General features: G+C 46.2%; 1 protein-coding gene across 1 annotated transcript in view; it reads right to left on the bottom strand.

The window, feature by feature from the left end:
• Nucleotides 1-20405, bottom strand: part of LOC144159793 (ATP-binding cassette sub-family C member 2-like) — a 148667-nt gene extending 128262 nt beyond the window's left edge. The window contains exons 1-4 of the mRNA XM_077691477.1: nt 20202-20405; nt 15612-15774; nt 12367-12504; nt 2719-2859 (exon numbers count right to left, since the gene is read on the bottom strand). Coding sequence (XP_077547603.1) covers nt 2719-2859; nt 12367-12504; nt 15612-15767 — 435 coding nt within the window. The 5' untranslated portion in view covers nt 15768-15774; nt 20202-20405. The remainder of the gene's footprint in view (nt 1-2718; nt 2860-12366; nt 12505-15611; nt 15775-20201) is intronic.
• Nucleotides 20406-26579: the final 6174 nt, after the last annotated feature.

Below are 26579 nucleotides of genomic sequence, written 5' to 3' on the forward strand. Positions count from 1 at the left end.
AGAATTTGTAAAGCTCCCGTTTTTGCTAGCACTGCGTAGACTGGCTCAAAAACACACTTTACATCATTTTACGGTTGACAAGGCGGTAATTATTTTAGAAAGCTCGAAAGAAGAAAACCTACCATTCTCGGTCTGCGGCGGCCGCACCAACTAAACGCTGTGACGACGGGAGGAGGTGCACCGTGATTGGACGATGCCCACGATTAGCATTCAAACAAGTTTCGGTTTCGGTTCTGTAAAACAGCATGCTTGACACCCGATCTTATCTGATGGGCATTCTTGATACCTCAGTAATCGTCATTCCGGGCTTCTGCCATGTGGTGGGCTGTAAAATGCCTAAGATACGCCTCCCAGGACGGCTTCGAATCGTAGTAATCACTAGCCGAGGCCTACGCAGTGGATGAAAGCCCTCGGCGTCACCGCAGACGCTCAAATTCCATGCGCTTTTCCGCCATATTTGGAGCGTGCGTCACTCATGCCTGCATCGTAAAAAGCGCCTTCATGCCAGACCAAGAGTCTGCTGATTCTGGCCTGTGCCCACTGCCCGCAAGCAGTCGGTGCTTACAGCAACAGCACGCAAACGAGAACTGGCTAGCGCGGCAGCGTAAGTCTGCGCGCGTTCTGCGAACTTGTTCGTGGAGCAGAGAACGTTACGGCCCAAAAATGGTAAACTCAGTATAGAAAGCATCGGCCGAAAACGAAAAAAATCAACTTAAAAAAAATTTTCCTCGGGGATTCGAACTTGCAACTTTCAAAATAACATGCCTTGTGCTCCAAAGCACTTGGCCACGGGCCAGCGCTGCCAGCGTTGGAAACGTGAGGTATATGTTGTATGACCAGCTTACACTTTTATTCAGTTTTAGCATTTCAAGCAGCCTAGGTGACTATTTATTGTGTAGCGTTCGTGCAGTAAGCGTCCTCCAAACTTCCACAATATTATAGCAATTGCATTTCTGAGACGGGAAAGCGTTCGCAGATGCGCAGTCGTGCAGCTGACCGCTGTGCTTGTTCACCCAGCGCAAAAAAGTGATTCCTGCTCCCTAGTTTTACGCTGTACGGTAAAAGTTTCAGTTGACGTTATTTCCTGAGTACCTATATTCGCTTCGCTGGCTTCTCCCGCCTTCAGGTGGCCTCAGATTTTCGTACTAGCGTACCAATCAGCGAAGCGTCGCATGTGCGCCTGTACAGCGCTTGTGTGGAGCGACCTGGTCTTGGAACTTGGTACAGTATACAAACTAGCAAACGAAAGAAACGCACATTCTTCCATTTACAAAAGTGTCGTGGCTTAGTTTCAACTGAGCGAACAAATTTAGTCGGCAGACAGCCGACTAAACGCTGTACCTTAAACGCTGGGCTAACTGACTCTGTCGGAACGTCGGTGAGCCGTGCAGTAGCGCAGTCAAACCAATTCATCTCCTCCTGACGTCACACTAAAATGCCCCCCAAAATGGGCGAGGAGGCAGAAAGGAAGACAGTATCTTCGAATTGATTTTTCTACTAAATAAATTCGTGTAAACGCACTCAGAGTGGTCGAAACATGGCCTATGGAGTCCGGACTAATATTTGCGCTAGTAATCCCGCAATGTGAACAAATAACTTTAGTGTCCCTTTAAGGTTCTGCACTACGTTACTACAACGAAAGCTCTGTAAAAGAACAGAACAGGGGGCAGTTGTGTGATAGCAAAGTAATGTGGCATTTCGAAGCGCTGCGCGTATAGATTTTTATAAGGTAACTACGAGACGGCTTTTCCCGTCTCTTGCCCGGCGGCTTTGCGTTATACGAAAAAACGTTTAAGAATCACTGGTAATATTTTAAGATAATACGCGGTCTTTCAGGACGAATGAGCTACGCCAACAAGCAAAAAGAGAGAGACCGAGGCAGTGTTTGCGCACGCCGCGCATGTTGTAACGAACATTACGTTCACGGTGCCTCTTCTGGAAGAGACTCCCACTTGCCGCTTGTTAATGATATCTCTTCTCAGCTCACAAGAAATGTGGAATGCTTTAGTTGTGCGTGGCGATGAACCGACAAGCAAGACGGCGAGCTCCGACAAAGCAGGCCGATGGACCCCGCCGTCCTCCTACTAGAAAGGTGAAGGCACCCACCGGTTGTTACTTGTCAAAATGTCTAGCCTCAAGCAGAACGCAAGCACGTTTCATTATGAGGGCTCTCAAAAATTATCCGCCATCGCACGTAATGGGCGAACATTCCTATTTATGTTTGATTATCTATATACGTGTCTTATTTTATCTTAAGCGTTATTGGGGTATGTTGTTCTTCAGAACTCATCGTAGACCAGCGGCTTCATGGCACTCCTGTATTACCACTCGTCTTCTTAACCGCTCTGTCATTGAACACAGCTCCTAAAGTGCAGAAATTGTCAGAACTCTTAAATGAGACAAGTTATATTGGGCACTCAATTGTTTCAAGGATTTGAAACCGATATAGTATCGCATAAGGCACCTAAGACGAATATCAGCCCAAAAGATAAAGAGCCTGTAATGGCCTGAAAACGGTCGATGGCATTAGGATCATTGCCTCAAATATTATGAACACCACAGCAAAGGACATCACGGAAACAGGTGATTTCGGTTGACTTTCACTTCAATCATGATTCCCCGGGTCACACAACGTGTAGAGTTCAATACCACTCTTATATAGATCTGAAAGGCAGTTTTACGGCAGAGTAAGGCAGTGCGGCTTAAGAATTTGCTTACCGTGTCACTTGCAATTCGACTGGTAGAGGTGAAAACGTCCATGGCAGAAGCAGTAAATATGAGGCATAATACCAAAAGGAATAGGGCCGAGGTGTACTGGTGATAGAAAAAGCGATACAGGGACACCGCAAGGATGATCGCCTGGTTGAGAGAAAGTGTTACGGTGGGGAACAAAAATACCTTGTTACCTCTCATTGAAAATTTCAAGAAACGTTGCAATTTTTACAATTAAATTTAATTATGAACAAGGAAGCGCAAAGGCAATAGCATTTGCTGCATTTTCAACAGTCGATATTTACGATGTTCCCTGCGTGATCGAAACATTTATTTATTTATTTATTTATTTATTTATTTATTTATGTATTTATTTATTTATTTATTTATTTATTTATTTATTTATTTATTTATTTATTGCTTTGTCAACGGCCCCGGCTTGGGGCACTACATGAGGGGCATTATTGTTTTTAAAGGCAATAGCAGCGTTAAAGACAGGACAAAAGGGGAGCCTGGACACTGTCCATTCTTTAGTGCTGTTTTTCTCTTTAAGCATTATGTATCAACTGGCCCGGGTTACCCCTCCCTTACAGTTTTTTTATTACCCGCAATAAGAGGCCAGAAACTACGAATCATGCATTTTTTTTTGTAATCCTCGCGTTGTTGTAGCTCTTACGAATTCGCTGGAATGGGTAGAGACGCATTTTTAGAAATAGGCTCTAAAAATAGCGTTTTTCGCCAGTTTCAGCACCGTTTATGTGCTACACAACGCAGCCTGCCATGGGCAGGGGCAACAGGGAGCACAGCCAGCCGAACTGTTTCCGTGTAGCAGTGCTATTTAAGAGACGGTGTAGAAATTGCACACAGAAGAAAACAAGTGGTGTTTTATAAATGCGATAGCCTTTGTGAACCAAGATTGGTTGTTCATAACTTCTCCATGCCGCATTCGGACAATTACCGCGCCGACGATTGTAGCAGGCAGTTAATTATTTTCGGTAGGAGAACTAAAAAAATACTTTGCAGAATATCCTGCACGACAGATGCAAAGGGCGTAACAACAGGCATCTCACACATTACATTTTATTTGATTCACGCAACAGCAGCAGAAAAAATTCCTCGTGCTTCCTAAACATGCGTACTCCGCTTCTGTTGCATTAAAACTGGAGCAAAGAAAGTTGAAAATGTTAAAAATTTCAGGTGCCTTGACCTTCATAATTCTAGGCATGACGCGCTCTTGGCTAATTTCCTGCTAAGTTATAAATTCGGCCGATGAAGCCTTGCATCAAAACTTGGCTCCACTATTTTCATTTCCTCGCTAGTGTCTACCGGACGCCCAGTGTACATGATGCTGCTCGCTTCCCCTCGCTGTAGGCAAATAAAGTACCTTACGCATGATAAACGCATAAGACAGCGGCAGCTCTTCGGAACTATAACGACTGAATTATTATCCTACTCTTGAGTCAGATATATGTGCTACAGCTGGATGAGGTATGCGCATGGAGGAATTGGTGCACCAAAATTTACTCGGGACGTGTTCCTTTGTATTTGATTGGGTTGGATTCTTGGAGAGTTCGTATTTATGCAAATGATGCTGACCAGTTCTAACCAGGTTTGTTTTTGAGGCAGATTATAACCCCCGCACTAATTTGAATGCTAGTTTTAGCAACAAAACGTGCGCGTTGGTATCGTGCAGTTGCGGTGTTGTCGTCGGCTGCCCTAATCCTATATAAACTTGCAGTACGAAGGGGCAACACCTTACACATCTACGGTTACTTTATCGTCGCCGTTCCTGTCAAATTTGTTCCCCGACATTTCCACTCCTCTTACACTGCTGTCAAAGCGATTGACAGATTTTCAAAGAAGAAACGCCTGCCTACCACTGTCATTAGGTGGCCGTGCTGACAACTGAGAACCTTGTAAGGCTTGAAGGCATTATGTTTTGGTAACTCATTCGACCTTATTCCTGTCCAGGAAGACGTTCTCAAACAAAACAAGGTTGAAAAAATTTGAAAATATATCGAAGAATTTTGTGATTTACTTTGGAAGCAGTGACGTCAGAGCGGCGAATCTTAAAAAAGAGTTCGAAGACTCGTACGCACTTGTTATAAGTAGTGGCTGTCCAATTAGAAGTGTCCGATCGAAGGCCGCTGAGTGTTCCTTTGAGTTTGCTCTTTAAATAAGTGCTGCTTAAATACTGCTGCCTGCCATTTGCAGATTCTACGGACATTGCTGGCTACCTTTAAAAACTGCAGATGCTCACTCCGCTTGGGATAGTTGACGTGGTTGTTCGATCCCGGCAGCTCTGGCTGCTTTTCTGACGGCGAAACGCGCAAACTCTAATGTGTCGACATTTAGGCGCCCCCTAAAGATGCCCAGGCTGTCTAAACTAATCCGGTGCCTTTGACTCCGCCGCTACGCAATGCTCAGGCGTTACTTCGGCGCGTTAAACCGCACAGTAAATGAAGTTGTGGGGCTTCATGAACGTTACGACTGCATAGAGCAGCCTGGAATGGGGGGAACTGCTGCACTGGTACGCAAGACTAGTGCAACATGTACAGGGCTGTCCACTCTAGGTGCGAACACGGCGCAGCGCGGCCTCGCTCCGCGGAGCGCCAGCGCACAATCTGCGGCCGCGCATCGAAGCGAAGCGGCGCAGGCGCCAGGGGCTAGGAGGCGGCGCTTCGGGTCGTCTGCTAGCGCGGGAGAGCGCCGTGCCTGCTTTGCTGTGAAGCGGGCCTAACTGTAAGCTAGCTTGTAGCGTCTAAGCGTGCCGCGACGGCGTTGCGGGAAAGCGCACTTTCCTTACTGATTCATTGATTGATTGATTGTAGGGTTTAACGCGCCGACGCAACGCAGGCTGAGGCGCGCCGTAGTGGAGGGCTCCGGATTAATTTTGACCACCTGGGGATCTTTAACGTGCGCCGAAATCTCGTACAGACGGGCGTTTTTGCTTTTCGCCTCCATCAGAGAAGCGGCCGCTGCGTCCGGGAATCGAACCCGCGACCTTGTGCTCAGCACCGCAACGCCTTAGCCACTGAGCCACCGCGGCGGGTCACTTTCCTTACTGCAGCGCGTTGTGTAGTTTCTGCGTACGAGAACTCACAGCTTCCGCTGTTCAATTCCGCGGTGCCGGTTAAATGAAATTATTGTTGAAGGTTGAAGGCGTTTTAGAACTGGTTTGGCTCGAGTTATAGGGATTAACGCCAGACAACGACTCTTGCTGCGAAAACGCTGCAGAGGAGTGCTCTGAATAACCACCCAGGGAGCTTTACCGTGCACTGATACCACGCAGCAAATGCGCGTTCTTCCATTTCGCCTCTTTTAAAAGCGGAACCTGCTACCGGGATCGGACATGGGCCTCCCGGCTCAGTATAGCCAACCACCCCAACCACTGAGCCACCGCGGCGGGCCAGGTCAGGTCCTGGCGGGTTTTTCAGGATTTAACCGCACCCTACAATTAAAAAGGGTAAGAGAGCAAAGCTGTATTTTCTGCGTGTGCTCTCTTAAGCAGATGGCCTTATGCCCGAAAATGCCGTCAGGCCGGCTTTTTTAATAACGGAGATGTTACTGGCCGTAAGATAGCCGTTGGAGGAAAACAAAACAGAGAAAACTCTGAAGGCTCGTGGGCGCGTGCCTTGCGGCGACCTCCGGGCGTCCGCGGCACGTGCAGTGGATTTAGCGAGAATAAAAAAAACTGGCAAAAAACCTCGAGGAGCGAGAACAAGCCGAGCACTCGTGACCGCATGCCTTGCAGAAAACGCCGAGTCCCCGGCTCGCGCAGTGGCTATGGCAAAAAAAAAGAACCACCAGCGCTGTCTCCAATCACTACCGCGCATGTAAGAAAACCCCAGCGTTAATGCTAAAGTCCAATGCTAAAATTAAAAAAAAAGCATCCTGCTTGGTACAAGTCACCGTGACCGACAGATTTTTTGGAAGCCATTATGGATAACAGGAGACATGGCTACGAGTGTGCCAATCCTTCCCGAGACGACTTGCAGATCCTGCAACTGCATCTCGAGTCGATGACGAAGAGCTGGTTGAAGACTACAATGCAGACGACGACTTTCAATCCACCACTCGCTTCGAGAAAGACGACGACCGATTTGATGCATATGACGACGATAAGTAGCACCGCAACTATGAAAATAAACAATGATATTAAAGCTTAGTGCGTCCAGCAAAGCTTACCTACAACAGCTTCACCATTGAAGTCTTCCGAGTAAGTGCTAGCTTCCCGAATTTTTTTTTTGATCGGAGTATTCAGATGCTCGGTCTTGCTCGAAGACGCTCTCGGATTGCTCGATGCGACTTCGGATGGGATCAACGAGCTCATGGAAATCGAGAAGAAATATCGTAAATGTCAAAAGAAACCAGGATATGCTGAGTCCACAATGCAAGTATTTGTTTAATGGAAGGCATTGCATGCATTGTTAAGCCTATTGAAAACGTATTGAGCATATTGGTGATTTTTCTGTTCGTGGCACTTGGCTAGGCCATGTGTATGTGGATAGTAAAGAGAAGAATGCAGTAGTTGTGGACCTAAAGTGCGGAGAAGCTGTTCCACAATTGTGTAGCATGGAACTGGTAACGACAGCTTCATTGCTCACGAAGGCGCATTGCGAGAAAGTACGCGTCTTACCAGAAAAGAGGATACATACAGGTGGCAACAAAGGCAACAGCTGCTGCCTCCCAATAACTAGCCATGTAGGGAGCGCAACCAATTGATTTTATTGATTGATTGTGGGGTTTAACGCGCCGACGCAACGCAGGCGATGAGGCGCGCCATAGTGGAGGGCTCCGGATTAATTTTGACCACCTGGGGATCTTTATCGTGCGCCGAAATCTCGTACACACGGGCGTTTTTGCTTTTCGCCTCCATCAGAAAAGCGGCCGCCGCGGCCGGGAATCGAACCCGCGACCTCGTGCTCAGCAGCGCAACGCCTTAGCCGCTGATCCACCGCGGCGGGTTGGAGCGCAACCAATGACGTATACATTACAGTTTAGCACACTAGAGTGGGACAAGTCCAGGACTCGACCGTATAGTAGACGATTGTGCTGGGGGCGTGACTTCCTGGCTGGGCGACTGCTTGAACCATCTCGATGATACGCGATATTCATATATATGAAAAAGGCCAATACACATGGGGAAGAAATTCGGCAGATCGCAACCCAGCCGCTGTGGCCAAAATTCCACGGAGGCGAAATGCACAGACAATTATGTTCTGCGTAATGCCAGTGCACATTAAATAAATCCTAGCGGCCGAAATTATACGATGCAGTTCTATACAGCGTCTCTCATTGAACCAAACCAAGCCAGTCCTCAAATGTTTGCAACAATACTTTCATTGAACCGGCACCGCGGAACTGAACAGCGGAAGCTGTGAGTTCTCGTACGCAGAAACAACACAACGCGCTGCAGTAAGGAAGGTACGCTTTCCCTCAACGCCGTCGCGGCACGCTTAGACGCTAAAAGCATGCCTCACAGCAAGCATGCCTCGTGCTTCAAAGCATGCCTCACAGCAAGCATGCCTCGTGCTTCACAGCAAAGCAGGCACGGCGCTCTCCCGCTCTAGCAGACGATACGAAGCGCCGCCTCCAAGCCCCTGTGCGCCTGCGCCGCTTAGCTTCGATGCGCGGCCGCGGATTGTGCGCTGGCGCTCCGCGGAGCGAGGCCACGCTGCGCAGTGTTCGCACCTAGAGTGGACGGCCCTGTACATATTGACGTATCGCGGCGGCCGGACCCCAAAAACACTGTTGTGTCTCTGAATAAGTACTGGGTTTCCAAGTAGCTAAGCACGTGCAAATGGGTTGCCGAGTTGCACGTGCTCCTATGTTTTATTGTACGAAAGTAAAGCACGTGCTATTCAATGAGTCGCAACCGATTCGGATGTGTATTTATGGTCCAGTAGAGCGAGCGTGCTTTCTCTTCTTTGTCGCTGCTAAGCTCCCGCCAGAAGCACGTCAAAGCCATTGGGAGGCTTGTGATATATGTATCGGCTACAGACGCCGGCTGCCGATTTTATTGCTCAATCTATGGGTTATCCAACAGGGTCATTAGTTCTACCCAAGTCCTCTGCGGGTATGTGATTTTCTGTCGGTGGGAAATACTCAGCGAGGGTTAGTACTTACGCTGACGAAAACTCAAAACTGCCATGGCCAACAATCGACAACCATGCAAGACAACGATGCAATCGACAATGAAAAATGCAAGAAACTTTTGGAGGGATTAGCTATGACTGTCTTCTTTCCCTGGCGGAAGCATGATGCGTGGGATCACCAAATGCCTGATGAACGTAACGTGCTCCTGCAATCCAGCTTGGGAGGAGACTAATGGCTAGGGTTGGTAAAACGCCCCTGTAATCCCGAGTGGGAGGAGGCCGTGGTGTCAATGCTGCGCGGTAACTGCTGCACCTATGCGTGAAGCACGTCTTACAGTGGGCAGGCCATTGCTGAAGCAATGGGTATACCACTATGAGGGCGGGGCTTAGCGATCCCTGTAGCCGTTGCTTGGAGAAACCTATAAGGCGATCTGGTCGCTGGCCGAGGGAAGTGATGATTCCTGGTAACCTGATGACTTGGAGGCAAAGGTGCAGGGTTAAAGGGAGTTCGGCCGCACTGGCTCTCCGGGTGGCCCTTAACCTCTGCAAGGTTCCCGCGGGGAAACGGCGGATACTCTGACAGGGCGAGAAGTTAACCCCCTTTTTTGGCCGCCCAAGGCTTGAAGGCAAATTGGCCGGCACAGGTAGGGGTGCTAATTACGAGGAGCAAAGTTTCTCAAGGATGCCGGCTAATTAGCGCTGCTGTCCTTCCCGACTGCGGGGAGAGATATTGGCGTACCTTCGGCTCTAGCGGAGAAGCGCCACATGAGCAGCGAGGTCTACATCTATGTGAGTAGGAAGGCAAATCCGCCATAGGCACGCTCGTTTTGCGGTGGCGGGTAAGCTCGTCATAATTCGCGTTGCTACACGTGCAGTACGTCCTGCGACTCACGAATGTAGATCGAGTGCTAGCGGGTGCCAGTGACCACACTTGTTGCCGTGGTACAGATAACCCGATGCTCGCCCCTCTAGAATCTGATAGCGTTAGCCAAGATGGACCAGCAAGTGCCACTACATTGCTCTACCTGCATCTCCCCCTTGGGGGATGTGCTCCTGCGATAACGGGGAAAATCTGTGTTCGATCACACCCCGTCTTCATGACGAAGAGGCTGTCTGACCGAAGGGGGTGGACGGTGTTTCACAAACTTGGTCCTTTTCGTGTCTGGGCTTGTAAATCTTGCACTGAACTGACGTTTTACCGGCACTTCTGGGAAACCATACATGTAATATAACAAAACTTTGTTGTTGGGGGGCTAGTTGGTTCTTGATTCCTAATAGTACGTTTAGCGCAAAAAACCTAATTCAGTACACAAGAAAAGAAACGGGACAGGCGCTAACTTTCAACTAAACTTTATTAGGAATATTGTTCTAGGTAGGAGCTGAGATGCTACAGCACGAGAACTCTTGGAAGCTTTTTATAACCAGGAAAAAGGTGGTAAGTGTATCAGCGTACGTCGGTGGTCTTGTTTAACTTTGAGAAATTTTTTTTCGAGCGTTTCGGTGATTCACTTATTTGCGTACTTGATATAATCTTACTGTGGCGCATGCTGCGCATGCTCCACTTGTTTCTATATTTGGCGGCTCCGGTGGCGAATAAAGTTCAGTTGAAAGTTAGCGCCTGTCCCGTCTCCTTTCTTGTTTACTGTCTTTGGTTTTTAGCGCTAAACATATTTTTAAGAAACCATACATCTTGGTCGCTATACCATACATCTTGGCCGCATACATCTTGGCCGCAGCTACAAGCAGCTACAAGCTTGGCCGCATACATCTTGGCCGCAGCTACAAGCTGCGGCAAATTGCGACAAGTCCATTGTCGCAAATTGTTAACATTGACAACTTGCACGGATTCTTTTTGCCTGCTACTTTGCAGCAACATTATCGGGTGTCTGCAAAGTTTACAGGGGGACACAGAGCTCTTTGGTTTTTTTTTTCTCGGCAGCGGCGATTGCTTTTTCACGCAAGTTGGCATGCTTCCTAAGTATATATTAGACAAAATGAGGCTGTATGTGTGAATATCGTCTCCCTAACATGCATATCTGGTAAATTCGGCATTCTTTTCATTTATACTTTACATTAATATGGCCCCTAAAATCCAGTAAAAATAAAACGAACACAATAGAGATAGAAAACATCGTATTGCTTGAACATTTACAGATAACCCCATGTTATAGGTTCCAATAGACCCTAGGTTACAAAAGAATGTCTGTTTAGCATAATGAAACCGTATTGCAAATATGCTTCACTAGCGTTTAAAACTACAACTTTTAATTGTTTTAGTTGTCAACAGAAGGTTGTCATCCTTGGCACACTTATCCTTTTCTGTAACCCTCCCGATCACGGCCCCATGACTTGGCTTGTTAACATGCGCAGTTGATTTTTAGATTAGGTTGTCTACGTTTTATTGAGCAACGTCATAACGCGTTGGTTCTACCTGCGTAGTGTTACGGCAGCACTCTGGGGACATATTATTTGAATTATTTGAATTCTTCATATTTTGGTATGCTGCTGCATAGAGCATAAAATGCAAAAAAATAGATGAAGTAACACATATTAAAACCTGGTTTCGGGTTAACGTTAGAAAGAAGGATAAATAATGGTTTAGGATCTTGTGCCTGAGAAGCTCGAAGTTGTGTGTTCTGTAGAGAGCAACTGCAAAAAAGTGATTAGCAAGCTAATTGTGCAGCGCCGATGCACATTTCTAGTTGCCTCCATATAATCCCAGCAGGATAATGCTGCTGGGCGTTTTTTTTTTTACACTTTCCCCTTCAGGGATAACGGTAGGCTGCCATTCATTATTTAAAATACTCGCCCAATGCATTCTACGCCATTTTTACCCTTCTAATAATCTCTGCCTCATGGTTGGGATCCAGGGTCCCTACTTGGCCTACGTAGATATATGCGCTTACCACTCCTACTGCCTCGCAACCTATCTCAAACCGCTGTGCTTTCCTGAGGCTATTGAGCATTGCTTTAGTTTTCTGCGTTATAATTTGCAGGCGCACGATTTTACTCCGCTTTTCCAGTCAGTCGGCGTATAGAAGCGAAAATGGCACACGCTCACGCCCTGTTTGGGGAAGAGGACGTGGGACAGGAAAGATGAGGCGAGGAAGAAAAACAGCGGTAGTCGTTTGCCGATGCTCGACAAGTTCTCATCTGGACGAGAGCGCTCTGGAGACCTCAAGACCGAGTCACATTTCTTCCTCGCCTGTAAGACCGCCGAAGTATTGGCAACTTCAACAACGGAGCGTTGTTTGACTAGCTTGTGCACTACCCACAACAGAGTGTCATGCCTCGGCCACAACCCCGCCCCCGGCCAGCGCACCGACAGGGATCGGCGCATGTGAAACGAAACATTTCATTTTGCATTTTTTGAAGTGACTGTATTGCGATTAGCTGAGTTGTGATCTTCATTTGTGTATTTGCTATTGTAAAGTGTTCGATTCGAATGCCAATATGGCTCTCTTCTTCTTTCTCAGTAAGGAGTAACCTTTTCATCCCTAAAACATCTTGCATCACAACAGTTATGTGCGCAACATTGTCAAAAAGTCATACTTACGATAGTGATGGCTGCAAGAGAGTCAGCAATTCCAGCGTTGGACAAAACTGTTTCTTTATTAACAAGAACTCCAATTTGTGACCCCAATCTTTCATAAGCCTTGCCGCTGTAAAGGGCTATCATAATCATGGAAAGTATCTGTAAAGAAAGTAACCAATTACACGTCTGCCTAATTTGAACACTATCATTAACAAATCAGTCAGTTGCGGGTTTCCTCCAGGCACTGTGCATAGTTGTTCTCGTACAAACGTATAGGGAGGTTTACCAGTTATTGAATTACTTTAAATGCCTAATGCATTTCGCGTGCCTTATAAGGTTATTACATTGCTTTATGAGGATTACTTCCTCCCCTCTGAATTAATTTTTATTTTAGATATAGTTCAGTACAACGCCAAAACACGCAATCCAGTTGAATACAACAGAAAGAGCTACGAAATAGACACAGAAGTAGTCAACCTTTCCACAAAACACAGGAGGCTGAGAACGAGGGTGATAATGAATCCAAAAATACATGCCTAATAAGATTCAACCGCAAATAATACAAAAATCTTACTTGGATATCTTACTTGGATAAGATGTGGTACAACAGTGATCCCGTAGAGAAAATTAGAACTTCTGAAAACGTCTCACGCCAGTGAAAATAATGCTGAAGTGTAACACGCTCCAATGACGGTTATTGCCCATCAAATTGATTCTTGGCAAATTTCTTTGTGCCAAAATGGCGGGACAAAATGTGCCTGTTCGTTTCGTTAATCTATAGGGCCGATATCGTGAAGGATTCACATTAGGTCAATGTAAATAACCTTAGCACAAGAACGTAATTTTAGTGAGAAATCCCGCATTTCCAAAGGCAGGAACAGTTGGTAGCCATAACAGTCACGTGTTGTGACGCAACGCGGTAAATTTAAGAATAAATGCTACTCTTTGGGAGGATTTTAAGTTCATTAATATACTTTTTTCGGCTCGGAATACTACGCTATGCTCGCAGACTACCTTGCAGAAGAAACAAAACTTCGCATGCTGACAATAGTGCAATCGGCAGCCTACGAAGCAGGCAAAGCGACCCAAGTTTTCAGGAAGCAGGTGCGGAAATTGCGCCAATACGACTGGAACTTGTGATATCAATGGTAATTGTGACCCGCGAGGTTTTTTTTTATTTATCAAACTCGGTGAAGAGGCTGTTTACGAAACGTTACCTTAATTTTAAACGTTTAGAAGAAGACGTTCTATAGTTATTTGGTTAAATACAGTAGACCTGGGCGCACCAGGGTAACCACAAACTATCGATACTGTGAATGCATCCTCGAAATTATTTATTTCAGTCTCAAAAAAAATGCCATTGTAGGCGAGCCCCCTGTGATTATCATTGCTATTTTTCAACATGTAAAGACAAAAAATGAACCTCCAGTTTTCCATAACAACTGGCAACATTACCAAGATCAGAGCTCTGTTTGGCACTTCCTAAGGGAGCAAGTACAAAAGCCGTAAAGGAAGGGCTTTTCCAGTTTCTTGTTTACGATAGGCGGGATTGATAGCAAACACTCATCACAGTGGCTAGGATAATGAATGTTTATATCCAGAAGGACTTTATTGTTATTTTAAAACACAACATGTCCGAGCGCGATCGTCTTCTCACTAAGCAGCCGCACATGTTTATGATTTGAGCAGAAAAATTGGTATAATAAAGATAACAATCTGCAAAAGGCCCAATTTTTGGAGTAAAAGCTGCACTACGGTACATCATTTACTGTGAATAATCGCTTCGCAAGCGGCCTTGAGCCACCGCTGCGTACGCTGTGCTTTTGTTATCACATCGTTTGGCGCAAATATTGCTGCTGTGGTACCTCGTGGTCTGCCTAGGGTGAAGGGGGCTTCTTCTCCTGCGCTTGATTGTTTTGCGCAGATGGCTGCCCCTGTGCACAGTACAGTACAAGGGAACCACCTGGTTTACCGCTGGTTCACCGCGCTTGGTCTCTCAGTCAGGCCGTCGATGGTGCGCCAGATGCGTGCTCTTTTATGACAAGTGAAAAAATTAGTCAAACCATTTAGTAGATACAGCTAGAAGCAGGCGGCAAAACCTCAAACAAATGAAAACTTTTAGGAAATACTGTATGAACAGGCCCAGCCTTCGCTCTTCATAACCTGGCTGAGAAGCACTAAGCATGGGCCGTTGTTTCTGAAAGTTTAGGTGGTAACGGTGTTTTTATTGAGACGGCGCAGGACAGAGCTTTTGAGTTGCTATTGCAACCTGGGATACCTCGAAGGATAGTTCTAGCATATTCATGCTGAGGAGACACTTTGATATGTCAACTGCAGGACAGAGGATGATGTCCTTAAGTCTAACTGGTAGAAACATCGTTTGCTGTATGGAAAGATATAATATTGAATCAATGTGAGGCACGGTTTCTGCATTCTCCTTACAAAGAGTTTTACTCTGCAGCAGACAAACTACAGCAGATTTAGGTAACCACGTGCACCTGAATTGCGAATTGTTGCTGAAACACAGGTCAGAACAATATTTATTTTTTTCTGGGTAGACGCGTTGGAAACCATGTTTAGCAAGTAAAGGCCCTGTGGAAGAGGTACGCACCGTTAAGCAGTTCCATATATAACCGCAATTTAAAAACGACCGGATCATAATGGCAGGGCCTGTCAAAGACCCTGCATATATGTTACGAAACTTAAAGTCATTCCGAACAAACGCACATGGAGTAGGGACGATCAGATAAACGCGAAAATTGTGGCCAACGTGTGCGAGAATTCCGCATCTCTTCCCAAACACACACATGAAAACGCACGCCCGAACCGACACACATACAATGCATGTTTCCACACAAGGCCATAAAAATGCGATTTTGTGACATTGTTTAAGTAGCGAGGGCATCCTAAAAAAGGTGCGCTCAGCGGCGTAGTTCTAAGCAGCCAGGCGAAATTTTGCCGTTGCAGTTCGCACGTTTGATGTGTTCTAAAATATTTCGGCGATAAGGTATCCCATATGCGAACAAAAATGTAGTTCACACGGGAGCAGCTGTTTTCCGCCAGACCGAAATAAACGACACCGGTGGTTGCGAATCAAAAGCGTGACATCACTCATTGTAACGACGCGCCTGAGCCAAATACCGATGGTGGCATGGATGAAGTGTTTCCCGTTGATTCTAGCAGCGCACAAAAAAGGGAAGCTGCTGCAAACCTTTCGGTACCGAATATTGGTATCACATTAAGCAGGATATTGTGTGCATTCTTACCACATGTGCACCGTCCAAAAGGGTAAGGCCACGTATGCGGCCGCAGATCTTCGTGCTTCTTGGTCTCAGCTCTGCCCACCCGCACAATATTGTTGTTGACAGCGCCGCAATTTTCAGGGTGGAAGACGCATTTTCTGGACTCAACTCAATGGTCATCTTGTTTCTGTGACAAAACAAGCAAGATCTTGAGCCGTGAAAATTGAGAAACAAGGTTCCACACTGAAGCGCGCCTCTACATTTTACCGAAATTCTTCGTTCTTTAGAATGCACATCAAAATTCTTGCACGGCCAGGTAGGCAAACTATTCAGAAGGTATATAATGTCACACAAAGTATTCTCGAAAGGTTTTTGCCTGAAGCGGGAGCTGAGGCCACTAAATAAATATTTGAGGAACAGGAAAGACTTACATATTTCAGTGCTTGTACGCACAATGAAACCTTGTTTGTTGAGTTAATACAACGGGTCATTACAATATTCGCTTTTGAGCGTAGTCACCGCATGGCAGCAAACAACCTGTGTTACACACCTTGTGGTAAGGACAACATTATTGAGAAAATCGAAGGGTACTATGCGGTAGTTTTTGCGTACCTTTACTGTGGTTTTCTGTAGCAGAGACAACTCCGTCGCAATTATTAATGATTCTACTGAAACCGTAGTTGTTTTTTACGCTCAGTTTTGAGCAAATGACATCTTCGCTTTTGGGAACTTTGCAGTATTGATGAGGGATGAACAGCACAAATTTTGATTACTGGAAGAAAAACACGGGAAAACATATCTGCAAACCGTTGGTACAAAAGCGTTTTAAAGACTGAGTTCAGTAGAACCTGTAGTCTTCCCGAATGGCTGTTTTGCAGATACGGCGCAAACCAATAGGTCCATAAGTGGATGGAACGAAGTTTAAATAATGAGCTTGTAATAGCCGACTCTGCTTGCTTTAAATCTGGCATGTGAATTCGTTATCTCGTCACACAATGCCTGCGTCACTGCACGTCTGTTTTGACAGCTTTACCTGGCGGAAGGTACCAATAGTGGTTTACAAAGGCTGTACCTTCACACGCATGTTCGTATCCTGTCGGATACGCAAAAGGTAAAAACAGGTATGACAGGGACCAGCCTGCAGTCTTATCTTCTATGCCTACGTGAGCACTACCTGTCACTGTAAATGTACGAGTTGCTGGTGGCATCCAGACGGAATTGCACATGGAGGAAAACTGTCACTTGTGCGTGTAGGCATGCAGCGTGACAGAAGCATAATGGAAGCGTGGGTGTGGTTACTCCGGCGTTTTCCGGGGGCCTTCCTCTGGGTTAAATCATTGTGGAAACAACCACTGCATTCTTGAAGAGATGCTGGGTTTGGGATAGAGACACTCTGGGTACCAGAAAGAGGGCCAGCGGCCTAATCGCGGGCCTGAAGAAACGGCAATGTCGGCACTGCCTGCTTGGAGCCAGATGCGAAACGACGCCCTACATGATCTGGATACGCAACGTGAAGAAGTTTTCAGAGGAAGAAAATCAGCGGCTTCGGCAGTCACGGGTGCCGTAATTTTTTAGGAGAGCGCCGGTGTAGGGCGCAGACATTCGAAGGGGATTGTACGTCACCATAGCAGTGCCATGAAGCTAGCTGCGCGGGCTGCTGTACCGCCGACTGGATTGCCTTGTCCCAGACTAGTTACGGTCCCACTGTGGCAGTTTCATCTAACAAAAGGGCTTTTATAGCCGAAATCGCCAGAAGGTGGCTCAAAGATAGGGCATGCTGATTGGCGCCTAGGGACATTATTTGTTCTCGTGGTGTACAAAACAGGCCACTTTTCCCGCGGTTGTCTTTGAGAGGTAAACGCGTTAGCCGTAACGGTGCCTCACACAAATAAGTGGCGGCAGTGTCAAGAAGGCTCAGGACCATTTGAGTGATTTGACAGCTTTGGGCGTGTTCAAAAGTCCTGTACTCGTTTTAAATATAGTATTCGGTATACCAGTCCTAAAGCATCAAATTGAAGGCATTATCTGCAATACCTTTCACGATGTTGGCCGAGTTTCTTCTGCTCCCTCATTTTGCTCAAGTGTGGCATAATTGCAGCACGTCTTCTATGTTACGGTCGTACAGATTAGTGGCCGGCTTTTCTCGCGAAGTGAGTTGTTTTTCCTTCAGTTTGCCATTACCTGCGAAATCGGTCAGTCAACTTTCCCAATCAAGTATTCTAGTTGGCTACCTCTGATTCGTGTGTCGTACACCACAGCCTCGCCGTACCCTTCAGGAAGCAAAAGGTGGGGTTCCCTTGATTGCGTGTGCTCACGCGATTCTTCAGGCTGGCTCAGTGCTCCACGTCTACATCGGCAGTGCCGCAGAATGTACCCGGGTGCCGAGGCTGGAACATGATTACCAGCACCATGGAGGGGCTCGTTGACACAGAAGGCGGTGCCGTGGTGGTGCCTTGGACACGAAACATGCTTAGATGATTTGTGATCAGCATATTCAGCCGTGTCCAGGGCTCACTTGGGAAAAGGATAGGGGGTGCCGCACTCCCTACCGAATGATGATGGGTAGAACAGTAGTTACAACCTTTGTTTACAGCCCTTACACACAGGTTGGGATCTCTTAAAGTTCAGCCTGGGAATGAGTTTAATACTTCGAATATATACTAGCGGCAGAGGTATGCGCAACGTCTAAGCGAGTAATTTGTGCACGCCGGTTACACAAGTGCATGTCAAATTTGCGCTAATGTCGTATAATTAGGGTCGACGACTGAGCCGACTAAAACACGAGATTAGAAGGAAACGTTGCAGAGTAAAACTGAATATGACGATGGTATTACGAGGGCACATAAAGTTAGGCATATTATTACTAAAATACCAAAGCACACTTACGGTAATACTATATCGTTGATCTGGTGAGGTGATTGCTTAATTAGGCATCGGAATCATATCTACAGAGATAAAGATGCAATTCGAAAAAGATTATAATATTGATGGTATTCCGAGGACACAATGGCACCACCGCACACGTTTCTGCCAAAGTTGAAATGTCTAGTGCGATGAAATTTAAAGTGTTCACACTATCTTCAGCTGTCAAACGTCATGACTCACACAAGAACGCCTCATAAAATAATCCACAGAACAAAAAGTACATCATAGCGAAACAAAAGCAAGGAGGACACTGCAGGTAAAGTTCTCATGATTCCGCCTTTCAACAAGTAAACAGTCGTATGTGTTTCTGAATTTTCTCTACATAAGTCGCAGAGGCTACAAACGTCAATTACAGAAAGCAGTTGTTTGTGCGTTCTCATCTGGGTTACCTGACATGAACGTCAATTTACCTGAATTACTGGTGGCGTAAAAACTTTTGATTTCTGTGGCTAACGTTTGATCCCCATACATCTCTCCTCCACACAATGGCGGGTGCTGAGACGGACGTAGCATGCCCGTAGGCTAAAAGGAAGACCGGAGTATTCGGTGCCCCGGTGTTCAACACTTGATGACTAGTCTACTGAGGTGTAGTGGTCGCACCTTGTACTTGCGCACTAGGATCATGGAGGAATGAAAAGGCCACGAGAGGCGTTGTTGTCATGTTTTCTGCAACCACATCTGCCTTGTCGAGCATTCCACGCAGCCCACTACCGTTTTCCCCTACCCTTTCTGCAGATAGCCTTCTCCGTCGCTACTTCCGTTTAAAGAACGTCGAAGAAACCTGCTGACGCTCGAAATCGGTTGCGAATTACTGTACACGCCGTCTTCGGGTTTAGTTTAGGTAATGCGGAAAGCTCCGCTTGTATGACGAAAAGAAAGTTGGCGCCATCTAGTCAAATTGAGCTGCCGTGACTATAAAAGAAAACTTACCCACACTGTAGGCGAACGTTTTTCTAAAATAGCGCAAGTACCTCCCCACTTTCTGGAATGAATTGGGGTTTCTAGGGACCACTCATGAATAGTCCTCCCTGCATGAGTAACCCATATGGTGGTTCTTACTTCAGCGTTTGGCCGCATTCGAGCCCAAATTATGAAGAGCAGTATTTGTGCCGTGGGCCAAAGGGTTATATTCAATAGCCGGGAATCGGGCAAATACCACGTCGGCTGCTCCACGCACGTAACATCAGTGCAAGCAAAACCAGCTCAGGGTGGGGACCCTTGAGACTGACCGCGAGAAACAAACTGTGGATGTGGATGTGTGAATGGCCATACTTGAACGAAGCGTTTGCCTCGTTATCTTGTATATCGCAGTCACCGCAGCCCCTTTTCAAGAAACGCCGGCACTTTTGCTGCAGCTTAAATATATTACGCGGCCAGACGTTGCGGGGATACTCAACTGCATTGCAAAAAACTATTCCCTCGGCAAACTAGACGCATTAGGCCAGCGGGACTATGTTGCCAGCTCAGAAATAATTCAGTGAAAATAGGCGCTTTTTTTGCGATGCTAGGCTCGTTTTTTGAAAGGCAGCTCTGACTCGACTTTTAACGGTTTGGACTGTTTCTTAGATATGGCATTAGGCTTTTCTCGAAAATGAACTTAGCGAAACCTTTCACTCCAAACCATAGCCTATCAGTTCTCGCAAACTAAAAAAAAAGGAATCGTATTTATCTAATGTGCTCCTCACTTACCGAGGGGTGGAACTCTTCCCGTGATTGAGGATGTTGAGAGAATGGGTTTAGTATATTTTTGTGCTAATTTAACGTGCGCTACAAGACGAAAAAACTAGTCCTTTTGTGAAAACACCACCACGGATTCAATTCTGAAGCATTCACTTGCTGTTGTCTTGCTAGCGCGTTTCTCGATGCACTCTCCTCCGATCGCCAACAAGCCTCGTGGTGCATGCATTGAACATGAGGTTGACGTCTAATGGCACCACTTTTGTTTTCTTTTCCCGCCTAACCTTTTGGTAGAGCAGCTGCCGGAAGCGGGGCCGATGAACGTGTGTTGCTTATTCTACCGTTTTACTTCGGCGCAAGCGCAACTCCGTTCCAGCTTCAAATATACCTCACATGTGAAATATTTTTCTGCAGTGAAGACCGGCATGATATGAGCGCTCGCTCTCAGATGTGCCTCTTTTCGCCCTTTCCGGAGAAACGGACATTAGACTAATATAGCATACCGTATTTTCGCGCGTATAACCTGTCCCTGCTGTTACCCAAACCCCACTTTCAATCCCCGAATAAACAAGTACATTCCCGCGTACGGTTCACACATTTTATACAAAGGGTCACGCTCGTGTTTTGTCAGCGTTCGTCAGCGCTCGTGTTTGTTACCTCCTTCTTCTTGTGTTTTGTCTGAGTTTGCGCTGTTCCCCTTTTTGTAATCATGCACCAACTCGCCCAAGCCTTAACCCTTGCAAGCTTTATACAAAGGGGCTGTACCAAAGCAACTAAAGCAATACGGAACATTGGTTTACGCGAAAGAAATTACCCATATTTTCCATATTGAATTATTATTCCGCGCGGCCTAAGCCACAATCACAAATGGTGACTGCTCTTACTAGCGCTACCGCTTGTACCACAGTGTTCACTGTCATACATTGTTAAGTTCGGGCCCCTCACTTAATAATTAAAACTTCCCTGCAATTAGATATCTTCCGCTGGGGTTAGCTTGTTTACCTGTATGGTGTTTGTTTCCCCGCCGGCCGAGCTGAGATAGGCGTGAGGGGAGGAAGGAGAAACCGCGGGGGCTTTTGTTATTCGCCGCGCTTTTGTGTCCACCCGATGAGCGGGCCCGGAGACGACGCATACAAACGCGTCGGTCACTCCATTATAGCTGAAAGCGATGTAAGCTTTCGAAGAAGGATTTTCTTGCGAGAATCTTCGAAGCGTAAGGGAGCTGAAGGTCTATCAAAGGGGTCAAACATTTAGTCAGAGTTAGGAAGAGGTCACCAGACGTTCTGTCTGGGATAGTTGCACTTCTCAAAGTTACTGGGCGAAGTTTCAGCGCGTCACGCGTCTGAGCGTGGTGACTCGGCGGCTGGGGTGCGTGAATGGGTTAGGGGACATGGCTTTGTTAGGCGCACCACGTGTTAACAAAGGAAAGGAATTCTGCCGGCGCGGAGCACAAACAAAGGAGTGCACGGTATGACAATACTTTAATACGTGTCGCCCGAGAGCCGATTCATGTTGTTAGGTCTGCTTATGTTGATTGGTTTTCATTTCTGTTATATTTGATGCTTTGAGGAATACCTCCGGGTTTCTGTATGAGAGTGAGAGAGGTGGGTCGCATGACTATTTTGAACACACCTCGCTTTATTTGTCACGGTGGCCAATCAGTGGCTTAGTGGGAGGTGATGAATGAGCCATCCTCCCTCTCAAGTTGTGACGTTCCTTTTATGGGTGGGGTTTTGTTGGCAAAACCGAGAGTTTGATGTTTTCAGAGGGAGGAACATTGAGAGAGACAGAGAAAGAGGGGGGGGGGGGTGGAAACCGGCGAGCCCCGTTTACGCGGGCCTTTCCCGACCTCTTGCTTACGATCACGAGCCATGAGTTGTAAGTATGTAATGTAAATAAATTGTACATACTGTACATTTGGAGTTTATTCGGAGTAGACCGTCGTCCGGTATGTGCCGTCGGCCAACAAGCCAGCGAGTCGTCCTCTCATCGGATCATCGATCTCGACCATCGATGGCAGCGACCGATATACCTTTTCTAAGTTTAACTCACATCATCTTCAGTTTCATTGATGCTGTTTGGAACGCACCATTTCTTTAATCAGTAGCTATCCATCTCACCGGAAACCGCCTTTCATGCCTTTACGATGCACTCACAAAGCATTGCACAATTCAGGCTCACGGACATGGCCTGTCAGCGGTAGGTCGTAGAGACTTTCACCCATCCATTTAGCGCAAATACGCTTGACCTGTGCTTGAATGGTCTATTCAAATATATGCAGAGAAGCTGAATGATCTAAAAGAAAACATTCAAAGGCGGCGCCATGTACCACTCTTGTGTGAATGCAGAATACAATAGCTATACACCAAAAAGGTAAAAAAAAACAATTTGCAGTAAGTAATTTAAGCATCTGAAAATAGACTATAGTGTAGCAGGGAAAGCCGCAGCCTCATTTCAAATAACACTCAACTACGTCATCTTAGCGTGGTGCTGTGTTTTCGTTGTGCTTATGAGTGTCGGCCTCAAAGCCTTTCCTCTTGAACAGCGAATTTTTTAAAATAAAACAGTAGGTGACTGGCGCAATATTGTCACGAGGAAGAGACTAAGTGGACAATTACACATGCCGCCATGTTTACCCACCTTCGAAGAAGATGAAGCACATCGTCCGACATAGCCGTGCTCGCGCCAAGATGGCTGACACCCATTTAATCATCACTTCATCAATCATGCTTCGCCTCACCGTTATTCCGCCACGAACAATATTTTTGCTCTGGTTGGTGTGTTGAAGAAGTCTGTGTAGTAAATTAGCTCGACCAGTTGGACAAGAGCGGCCGATTTGCTATTGCCGCTAAAGGGACCACAGAACTTATGCGCGTTGCTATGAAGCTGCATTGAAGGAAATACGTCGCACATAAACCAAACCTGCATTTTACCCCCGCAGTTTTTTCGCATTGAAGTGCGGGTTATTCGAGCGAAAATGCGGTATTTGTTCGGTATGGTAGCTTTGCACTTTGCCATTTACAGAAAAAGCTGAACTACTGTTGGAAAAGAATACCTTAAGCTTATCACCTCAACTCGAGAAAATAGTGAATTGAACGAGAGGTAATGCATGGACGAAGATACGCCTTTATTTAATTTTATGAGCAGGATAGCAAACAGTGCTCACGCTTCTGATATTTCGGGTTGCAGTTATCCGTAGTGCTGGATATTTGGGGCCGGCAGCATTTCTATGCTGACGCACATCCTCGGAGACATGGCGATGCCCCGGATCATGTGCAGCTGCTTCCGTTTCTGCTGTTACGATCGCTCGTAACACATGTTCGGTGAGCGTCGTGTTGGAACAGTTCTGGCGCACAATGAAGATAGGCCCGTGTGGGTTGTTGACCCAATTTTTGTCAGATGATAATGATAATGGTGATGATGACCTCAACCGCTTTGGCACGTAACCAAAACGGGGGATTGGACAGGGCTAAACTGGTTGATATACCTGAGGACCTCAAAATACTAATTTATTTCCGGAAAGACGCCGTAAAAAAAACTTCGTGAGGAATAAAACCCAAATTACCCAATACTTAGCCCCTTTCAGCGATTCAAACGACCTAAAGCACAAAGAAAATGTTGAATACAATTATATATGTTCCTTTTTTGCACACCCCAAATTCGTTGCGCCAACAGATTGTATAAGTGGAATCGATAAAGTCCACCCCGAATGCTGAAATGGGTCCTTCAAAAGCAATTTTCTAGCTGCTGAGAAACGGTGACAGTCAAGAATAAAATGTTGAATTGTTTCAGGGACCTGGAACTGCACGCATAGTTCCGTAGTTGAAAGCCCCGATCTCAACAGATAGAAATTTAGCCTTGGAATTCTGCGGCGTAGCTCACTCAAGGTCACTTCGAATTGCCGAGAAACACAAAAATGAACATTCCACCGGAACTTTAAATGTTGATACTCTTCGACTGAGCTAGCAGGCACTGCGCGTTCTTTGTCCTTGCCCTTTCTCGAAACGTCATGTTTTTACTGTATTTTGAACACATCACATAGATGATACAGCTCCTTCACCACGCGTCACCAACGGCAATGGCCATCCCTACGGCAAATGCATGTTCACATTCTTGGGTACCTCGTTTCAGGAAAGGCTGCAATTTGCGTTAGGACGAAAAAGATCAGAGCATAACCAGACGCGTTAAAATACATATTCATATTTCAAATACAAAAACAGTACTGCAAAAACCATTAAAAAGTTAGAGGCCATGCAGGTTTATAAGCGTGCTTGCCGCAGGTGTAATAAAAATGAGTAACCAGTGACTGACGCTCCAACTTGCTGTAGTTCAAAATCGGTCAGAAATAGGCGGTAATGTTGATTTCATGAAATCCGCCATTTGGAACCCTCCAGTTACTGTGAATACGGATTACCAGCAAAACTGCGTTGGTTCAAAGCTGTAATGAGTTAAGTACGGTGATTTATTATACCCATCAAATAAAGCCAGGTGCACATCACTTCGTTTAAAATATTTTAATTCTTACATAATTTGATTCAGTATAGCTTCGATTAAACAATAGTTACAGCTGCTTGCTTTAACCGTACTCCCTCCGTAGACGGGCATATAGTGACAGCAGACGCGAGGTGTTGTAACGTTTACAACGTTAATGGCAACTAACTCCCTGTGATAGACACCTTGGTATGTATACACATATAGTGGCTTTAGCGACAACTTTCCGTTATATTGTTACGTGGCGGCAGGACAAATGACGGAAACAATGGCTGAATGCGAAGCAATGTATTTACATGATGACGTCCATCACAGCACCAAGCAAAGCCACGCACCACGCACACAACTTCGTCCTGTTCGACTTCTCTTCGTGACAATATTTTAAAACGACGCTTGCGCCAATACGGTCTGAAAGAAATCCAACTTCCTATGAAGACGATGATGAGTGATAGTGGGTAAAGTGAAAGAAAAGAACGAATCGCGTGGCCAGAACCGAGTCTTAGCCCCCGGCGTTATTAAGCCGGTGTCAATCCGATAGCTCAATTTCTACATGGTCGAAGCAAACGCCCAGCAGCAAGTACCGATTCGCGCCGCATACCCCAAAATCAAACGTTAAGTTTGCGGGGTTCACACCCGAGAGTTGCTGTGGGTACCCTAGACGAGTGCCTTGTGCGTCCAGAGTAGCACATAATCGCAGAGTAAGATTGGTGCACCAAAGAATCTGTCACGAGAAAGCTTCGGGTTGAACCACCGTCGTAGTTAAGCGGAGGCGTGCAACATTTTTGTTCAAGATGCACTGATCAGATTGAGAGTTGCAAATCATTGAACAGTAGATCTTGAGCGAGCGCGTGCGATTCTTTGTGGGCGGCACCCGAAAGAAGCATGTAGTATTTCTGAGAACCTAGCACAAGACAGCTTAGCTATAAATGGCACCGGGAACATGGAAATCTGCAAGTCCTGCAAGTACAGGTTGGCTGCGAAGATACGGTGTGGATATGTAACCACTGTTCTCAGCAAGTTGGAGGCGCGCATATCGGAATTACTAATACGAAATAAATGGGTCGAAGGGTTGGTCGTAAGCTCAGCACCAACGTCTGTATGAGCAAGAAGCGGTCCCCAAGCTGACAGGGCAAGGGGAGTAAAGGTAATGCACTTGAAGTAAAACAAGGGAGTGTAGATTAATGACGGGACTTAAACGTCATGCTTAGTTAACTGCGCCGCTGCCCTTCCAATTAAACACGTGTGCGAGCCTGTAGTGCCAGTAACTTTACCGCAGGGTCACTCTCGGAATCATTCCTAAGGAATCTGTCTGCCATGTGTAAGCGGAGACGCCACCGCTGCGCCTGTGCGTACAGCATAGCCGAAACGGAACAGCAAAACATATGAGTTGCTACGCCCGTAAAGGCGAAATGCAGCGTTATTTCAGCATACCCATATACGGCCCAGCCCACACAAACGTGTGGGTCAATAAATTCGTTTACTTAGTGGCGGCTGTTTCGGTTTCGGTTTCACAGCCTGAGTCACCGCTGCGAACGCTTCCGAGACTTTATTGGTTTCGGTAGTTCACGCATTTTGCCACCAGGGGGTGAGAAATCGCAAAAAAAAGCGCTTCCCAACAGGCGCAATCACGCTAGCCGCCTGCAAGATGAAAACTGATATTTCTTCTTGCTATCTCGTGTTTTAGTTATTTTATTTATTTATTTATTTATTTATTTATTTATTTATTTATTTATATTTTTCCAGATACTGCTGCCTCGATACACGAGACATAGCAGGAGTGGGTACATCAGAAAAAGAAAAGAACATACATTAAGCAACACCAAAGAAACATACAAAGCAATTAAAACATATTACGAAATATGGTGAGGCAGTTCTTTCAAAAATGATTCAATTGGTTTT

The sequence above is a fragment of the Haemaphysalis longicornis genome, unplaced genomic scaffold (assembly GCF_048455015.1).
Source record: "Haemaphysalis longicornis isolate Haplotype H1 unplaced genomic scaffold, Haemaphysalis longicornis Haplotype H1 scaffold_10, whole genome shotgun sequence".
In the NCBI taxonomy this organism is placed as follows: Eukaryota; Metazoa; Arthropoda; class Arachnida; order Ixodida; family Ixodidae; genus Haemaphysalis; species Haemaphysalis longicornis.